This window comes from Oryzias melastigma, linkage group LG21, assembly GCF_002922805.2.
Source record: "Oryzias melastigma strain HK-1 linkage group LG21, ASM292280v2, whole genome shotgun sequence".
NCBI classification, from domain to species: Eukaryota; Metazoa; Chordata; class Actinopteri; order Beloniformes; family Adrianichthyidae; genus Oryzias; species Oryzias melastigma.
Window position 1 is genome coordinate 1,716,032 of NC_050532.1, and position 7,948 is coordinate 1,723,979.

Here is a 7,948-nt window from a genome sequence, read left to right on the forward strand (position 1 = left end):
ACATTTGTAAACTTAACTATTTTTTATATCTTTTACTTCAGTTTTTCTTACAGAACCCCTAAGTATTTTTAGAACTCGTTTTTGGGAAACTTACATTCATTACTTCATTTTTTTACGGAGCCCCTACGTTTTTTAAGAAAAATTATGGAATTATTATTATTATGGAACCCTTTAGTGTTTTTAGAAAAAACTTTTTTTTAACTTCTATGTTTTTTTACTTCAATTTTTTCATGGTGCCCCTAAGTGTTTCTAGAATTTTTTTTTTTGCAAATTTCTGACAGTAAATTAAACTTTGTTTGCTTAGATGACTGACACTTTAATAATCTAAACAGAAAGGACAAAAGATAAACAGCTAATCTCTTATTTATTCACGCTGTTCCTCTCCGTGTGTTAGATGGTTTACCGCCCTTTCTCCACCGTGTTCTCCACCTGGAATGATGCCCTGGAATGGTCTGGCCGCTAACCACCGTCAGTGTCTAGACTCTGGGGTTTGGTCATCTGTGGTCCACGCACAACGTTATTGGCTCAGAGCCTAACCACCAAAGATAATGGATTTATTCATGCACAACTCTCTGTGACACAAATAAATCTTTACTTCCATTCCTAATATCCCTCTGTATTGTAATTGGTGGAGTTTTTGTACTTTTTCTTCGAAATACTGAAAAAATGTTACATGATTTCCAATTAGATCCTTTAAAAACAAGAGATGTAAAATAATTTTCTAACTCTTGTCTTCACCAAAGACAAAAAAACCCAGGAAATAAACATGTTGGTTGTGTTCTTTGGAATCTTTGGAATGAAGAGAAAATAAAAGTAGAAAGAAAATGAGTAAGTTGTATAAAAGCGGCTCTCTAGTAGAAAGAAAACAGCTGAACCAAAACCATCAGGTCAGTCCTTCTGCATGAGCTGACTGAACCAAAAACTTAAACTTTTGGGAAAAAAAAATCTTATAAAAATTTATCTAAAAAATGCTGCATTCCCTGAGTAAAAAGTAGTACACTTAAAGTTTTTTCAAGTGTACTTGAAATACTTAAGTAAAAGTTTATACTAGAGGACATGTACCAAAGTCAAGGCCCGGGGGCCGGATCCGGCCCTCAGGGTAATTCTATCCGGCCCTCCAGATCATTTTATTTTATTGTAATTAATGGCCCGATGTTATCTTGCGCTCATCACTAACTTGTACAATTTTGACAAAATATATTTTTATGGAGAGTAAAATATTGAAAGTTATTTAAAGTTTAAATGGATCTATTCTGGAATAATATTTCTCATATTACTCATAGTACACATAGTAAATAGACTACAGTACTTTTTGCTAAAGGGTATCAGTACTTGATGACTCAACCTTTTGTTGTATTTACTTTTTCTTTATTGTTTAATCTGGGAGTTTCCTAGTTTGCAAAACTTGAGGTTTGGATTCAAACATGACGACATCTCCAGTCTTTGAAAATACTTCATGAACCAACAGCTGTTTTCTTTTTTACAACCGAGGGTGCAAGATGCAGACTTAAAGACCCACCCTGAGGAAAATGGTGTTTTAACATGTTCTTGAGGCATTTTCTGACGATGGAGGACATATATAAGGAAATACTAAGAGTAAAATAACATGTCTGAGTATTTCTTTATTCAACTTGTGGTGAATCAGAAGCAGACAAAAAAAAAGCAGTTTGAAAAAGCTTGTACATTATTTGTATGTATAGAAACTACACTGGGACATTTTCTTAGCATCTTTTCTGTAAAATTATTTATTTTATTATGTTTATTCTTTATTCAAGATATAAACTGACCAATCAGATGCCTCAGTAAAAGCATGTGGTAACCGCTGGCCCCACCTCCAACGTTTGACAGATTTTCCCGAGCTGCTTTCAGTGGGAGCAGAGTGGACTTCTAACAAGCATCAGTAGTTCCTCTAAAGACGAGACTCAGACCAACTCGGGTTATTCACTATCGTCTGGCTCCAAATGGCGGCATCCATATCACGGAAAAATGGCGGCAGAATTAGCTTCATTTTGCTGAAGGCGGGGCTAAAGCGTTTTCTTTGGGTGATGTCACAGCCGCTCTGTCCAGTTCTCTACGGGTGGGCCACAACCGCCTCCTCCGAGCTCTCAGCGACTGGAAGGGGGTCAAGTTGCTCTTCGGCAACAGGCCTGCCTCAGAACTCTAATGAACTCCTGCCGCTCTGCAGAAACTATGTCCTGGAAATCGACTCAGGTCTTCAGGTTTAGGCTAAAAGCTGCATAATAATAAGTAAGATTTGACTGTAAATGCTTTATAAAAAGTTTAAAAGGAGGCCTGTGAAATTTAATGTGTTCTATTAATAAAACGAGAATTAACACGGTAATATTTATTAACACAATTAATTGTAGAAACAGTCTTTCACTTTGCCTGGGCGGTTCAGGCTTCCACAGCGTGCGTTAAAACACTTGGGCAGGTATTATCCACCTTATATGATGGTCACTTGATAAATGTAAACATTTTAGACAACAGAAATTAAGAAAAAAAGGTATCCAAAGATTGTTTGTGGGATAATTTGCATTGTTTCTTTTTATTTGTTTAAGTTTTTTTATTCTTGTTCGAAAATAAAAATTGAAAAAAAGAAAAAGTTGCATATTGTCATATAAAATGTATCTGTTAAACATTGTGATTAATCGAGATTAATTCCACCACAAAAGTGGAATCTAATTAATTGTTTTAATCGATCGACAGCACTAATTAAAAAATAAATGATCCTAATGTATGTGATTTCATATTGTGATTATTCACAGATAATACATTGTGAGCAAATACTCTGACTAAAAGAAATAACATTAATTTAGATTAATTTTTTTCCAGATTTGTGATTATGTAGGTAAATATTTTAAATCCCTATTTAAAAGATGATCTGATCAGCAGAGGATCAATAATCAGATCAATGTGATCATTCTGCAGATCTGCTGAAGCTGAATCATGATGAGTTGTTCAGACCTAATGGATCAGCCAGAGCTGCTGGGAGGTCCGGTGGGTTAAAAAAAGAAAAAGTCATAGCAGCAGATGGAAAAAGTGATGTTCTGTTTCCACAGTGGTCTCTGGGGCAATAATCAACCCAACAACAAACAAAGAAGAAAATAAACCTCAGTGATATTAGAATGGATTTAGTCTGAGAGAGTCACATTTTACTTTTATTTTTTATTAAAATAACAGGTTTGTTAGTTTTTGCCTCTTATCTGCTGAACTCTTTTCATTCTAGTTCTTAAACGGTGATAAACTTCAAAATGTTTCTCAGATCAAAAATTAAACACTTTAATATAATTTTATCTGAAATTTAATGTCCAAAAGCAATGCTTGATAATAAAAAAAAAACTGTAGTCAACAGTAGAGCAGCTTTTTATTAAATAAAATATTAATGATAAACAAGGCAGAATTAGTTCCAACTTTATACATGACTTTTACAGATTATTCTACATTCTTTTTAAACCAACATTTTAAACAACCATTAACATAAGATACTCTATTAAAATCTGATTATGTTGTTATGGAAATGACATGTCTCTGAAACTGGCAGTTGTGAATAAAAACAAAGGCAAACCCGGATCACTTTACTGGTTCTGATCTGAACAGCAGCAACAGAGAAAGAATTTAGTCAATGAGACGACGATCAATCTGAATGATCGGCTGATGGATTTCAGCAGCAGAGAGGCGTGAAGGACGAACACGGTGACATGAGTTTAATATAACAATATCGTTCAAAAGAACAGGTAAGCTGATTGATCCTCTGAGACTGCAGGCGTTTATGGTTTCCTCACCACCGTCTGAGGGTTCAGTCGTCAAACTCCACGGGCACAATGAACAAACTGCAAGCCCGCTTCTCTACTGCTACGAAGTACGTTCATTGCGCTCTTGCAGTACGTTCATGGCGTGTGTGGAGGACCTTTGGTGGAAATTTAACACAATAGTCCTGAGGATGATCACAGGCTTTAGCCGAACGCTTTCCATTCCCAGGCTGGACGCTACCCCATCAGCACGACCCCACTGGAGCTGCTAGATGCTGACATTGTCTGTTTGGATGCAGCTCCGTTTGAGGCTGAATAGAATAGACGACATGCAGACTGTAGCTGCTGCCTGGTTGGGCTCGTGGGGTTGGTCAGGCACTGGACAGCATTGTTGATGTGAAGATTTGCTGCAGTATTTGGGGGATCTGCTTGGTATCCATGGCAACAAATGACCTTCCAGCTGGAAGGGTCTTCTGGAGTCTGAAACAGAAACAATGAAGTGACTTCAGCTTCAGAGTTGTGGCTCGACATATGAGCACAGAACGGAGTTTGTTCATGGAGGAAATTATTTTAGAAACATCATGATGCAGGAATGTAGAACCAAAAACTAGGCCCAACCAATGGGAACAACTGATTATTATAATTATTTAGAAAATGTTCCCACTAATCCAAGTTCTACTTGTGTTATTTGTTAGTTTTACTTTGGCACTCCTCTAACTTTATTTTCCAGTCTTTCTGGTCTTCCTCCTCACCTTTCCGCTTGATCACCAAGGGAGCCAATGAAGATGGCAAAGGCATTGACCTGAGGGTCAGACGTCAAGACCCGTGCGAATCTCTCCGGCTGAATCCCGTAGCGCTCCAGGTTGGCGTCGCTCAACACCACCACAAAGTGCTCGTCTGCCTCCTCTCGGGCCAGCTCCTTAATGCTGGCCTCTGCGGCCTCCAGGGTGTAGTCGCCGCTCATGCAGAACTGGGCGTGGGCGTGCATGGTCTGCAGGTTGAGGTGGAATTTTAGATTTTAGATTTGCTTTTATATTAGCTCAAGTCACACGTGAACTAATGAGGATTTTTAGACTTCTAAATTCGAGGGTTCAAAGTGTATTTTCCATGATTTAAAGCGATTGGTTGACTGAAATGATGTATCTGTACCTTCAGGACTTTGAGCCTCTCCTTGTTGTTCTTTGGGACTTTGTTGGTAGTAGTCAGAGGAATGTCAAAGCCGTCCCCTGAGTGGCCCACGATGTCATACTGAAAGATCAGACACGACATTTTCACTTGAACATCACAGCACAGCATCTCATATAACAGTCTAAAGAAAACGTATGTCAAAGTCAAGGCCCGGGGGCCGGATCCGGCCCTCCAGATCATTTTATTTTATTGTTATTAATGGCCCGATGCTCTTTTGCACTTATTTCTAACTTGTATAATTTTGCTAAAATATAGTTTTATGGAAAGTAAAATATTGAAAGTTATTAAACCCTTTAACACCTGAGGTGTCGCAGGTGATGCTTAAACACAACATTTTTAACATACTGTAACTTTTCAACCGTTAACACGATAATTCCAGTAGATCCTGAAGGAGATAAGTGGTGCAACATTTCAATCCCTCCCTTCTCATGTTCCAAACAGGAAGTTCTTGCTGGTTTCAAGAAGCTAAAATCCCACAGACTTCTAAGGAAAAATAGACAGTTATCAGTCAGTCACTCTATTCGTCAGAATAGTCATTCTTGCTCCGATACATTCTTAACATCTTCTTTCTAATCCTAAAGTTTTTTAAATATATTTTTTCTTTATCTTAAGTTATTCAATAAACTGCCCAATCAGATTCCTCAGTAAAAGCATACGGTGGGCACAGCTCCGATATTTGATTGACAGATTCTCCTGAGCCACTTTCAGGGGAAGGGGTGTGGACTTGCAACAAGCTCGCTTATGATTGGTGACTGTAGTTCCTCTAAAAGCGTTGACTCAGACTGACTCGGACCAATCTCTGTTGATGGGTTTCAAAATGGCGGCAGAAGAACAGGAAGTGACAGAGAAGGCTCTGGCCTGATTTCATGAGGGCCAGAGGTAAGGCATTTTCTATGTATGATGTCCACACCTTGATATGTCCAAAAAAATAATATACCGGTATGTCAATGGTTGTAACTGAGGAGTAAAGTGATCAGAGTGTGTTTGGAGGTTTGTAACCACCATGGAACCATACATGCATGGATAGATCATAATCGATCAATGAACCTACATCATAAATATATACATTTTTAACTCTAAACCAGGAGTGTCAAACTCAACCGCACAGGGCTAAAATTCAAAACCTATCTTAGGTCGCAGGCCGAACAGGATAAACATTTATTGAACACTCTAAAACTAAATCTTTAAAACTTTAAAATGTAACTTTTTAACATAATTATGAACTAGATATATAGCATTAGCTCTGATGATGCTAGTGTGAATGCTGTAAGCTGAATTTTCCTGCTGAAGATGCTGAAATTGATAGCTAAAAAAAGTTAAAGATGATAGCTAAAAATCCTGAAACTGATAGTGGTATTCACTGAAGTTGATAGCTGAAAACGCGGAGGCTGATAACCAGCTAAAATATTAGCTAAATGCCAAGTTAGCCAAAAAAAAAAAACTTAGGTTAGCCAAAACAGCTAGCATGTGGCTGAAAAAACAGCTAAACCTCAAAATAGCCTAAAAAACTGAAAAAGCCTAAATTAGCCAAAACAGCTAGCATGTAAATATAGGCCTAACTCTAAAACAGCCTAAAAACCTTTTTTAAAAATAGCGTAAAATAACCAAAACTGCTAGCATGTAGCTGAAATATTAGCTAAACTCCAAAATAGCCAAGAAAAATCTTTCAAGATGCCAAAACAGTCCAAAAGAATATAAAATTACCTGGAGGGCCGGATCCGGCCCCCGGACCTTGACTTTGACACGTGTTCTAAACTTATCTTTAAGTTATCAATGCTCGCGTCCACACAATCAGGTTTGTCAGAGAGTAGAATCTGGAATTGTAAAGGATGACCAACAGTCCTGACCTCCATCCTTTTTGAACACTTATGGGATCATCTCAGACTGTTCACACCAGCATGACCAACACCATAAAACTGGATTTTGAGGAATGTCCTACAGCCACATGTGAGGAGGCCTGTTCTTCCACTCACTACTTAACCTTCTGCTTACCAAAGTTTTATCATGCAGCTTGTGAGTCCTGCTGTGCAAAACTCTAACCTCCACAGTGGTTTTTAAACGGCCTCCAGAGAGATAAAGTAACAGTGGCTCCTCTGAATATCATGTTACAGCTTCCAAACAAAACATTTGCTGAGGCAAGTACCTGACTGCAACTTACCCGTTTAAATTCCTCTGAAGCAGTGAGGGTGGATTGGTAATGTTTTCTCTGTTTCAAAACAACAAATGATATCCCACCTTGAACTTGTGCTCGTAGTTTTCCAGAGCCTCCATGACCATGCACACAGCTTCCATGGAGCGCTCCAAGCGTCCATCCACACCGTTGAAGCGATACATGCTCCCCGACACGTCTGCCAACACCCTCAGACGCTTTGGCTTCTGCTGTGGACTCCCCAGCTGCAAGCACGGTTTCATGACTGTCTTGAAGAAATACTCAAACCAGAGCGTGTTTTTTTTTTTTTTTTTAAACCGGAGCAATTAAGTTGTTAAAACCTTCTAAAAATATGCAGAATGTGAAGCTAAATATGTCACAAATACAAAAGAATGCATAATGCGGTCAACGTGTTTGTATGATTAGTGTGGGAACTGTCTCTGAGGTGCATGTGGGCTTATTCAAGCACAAGTGCAGAATAACACACACTACTGGAATGTACCATATGATGGACAAAGGTTAAAATTATCCGTGAATGAATGTAGAGGTTTACTGGAGAAAAGTAAACATCCACAAATGTGAAGACACACACAGACCTCTGGATCCTGCTCTCCTCTGCGTTTATAAATGGCCTTCTCTCCCGTGAGGCCATCAATGATTTTAGTGTCATCCAGTTCCCCCAGAGCTTGGTTCTTCAGCCACTGACGCTCCTTTCCTTTAGCCTGAAACACAGACACAATCTCTAAGAAGCACACGTGTGTAGTAGAAGCACCCATGGAATAAAAAAAGAAATCAAACTAAGTGAACATGAGGACGAATGCATGGGTCACTTGGTACTGGGCCGACAGAAAGAAAGAAATGC

The 7,948-nt window shown here is 38.6% G+C and overlaps 1 protein-coding gene across 2 annotated transcripts in view; it reads right to left on the minus strand.

The window, feature by feature from the left end:
• Positions 1 to 3,345: 3,345 nt before the first annotated feature.
• The window catches only part of vwa8 (von Willebrand factor A domain containing 8), an 83,569-nt gene continuing 78,966 nt past the window's right edge, over positions 3,346 to 7,948 (minus strand). For both annotated transcript variants that reach the window (XM_024286400.2, XM_024286401.2), the window contains exons 41-45: positions 7,683 to 7,808; positions 7,173 to 7,331; positions 4,899 to 4,997; positions 4,502 to 4,740; positions 3,346 to 4,229 (exon numbers count right to left, since the gene is read on the minus strand). In XM_024286400.2, coding sequence (XP_024142168.1) covers positions 4,121 to 4,229; positions 4,502 to 4,740; positions 4,899 to 4,997; positions 7,173 to 7,331; positions 7,683 to 7,808 — 732 coding nt within the window. In that variant the 3' untranslated portion in view covers positions 3,346 to 4,120. The remainder of the gene's footprint in view (positions 4,230 to 4,501; positions 4,741 to 4,898; positions 4,998 to 7,172; positions 7,332 to 7,682; positions 7,809 to 7,948) is intronic.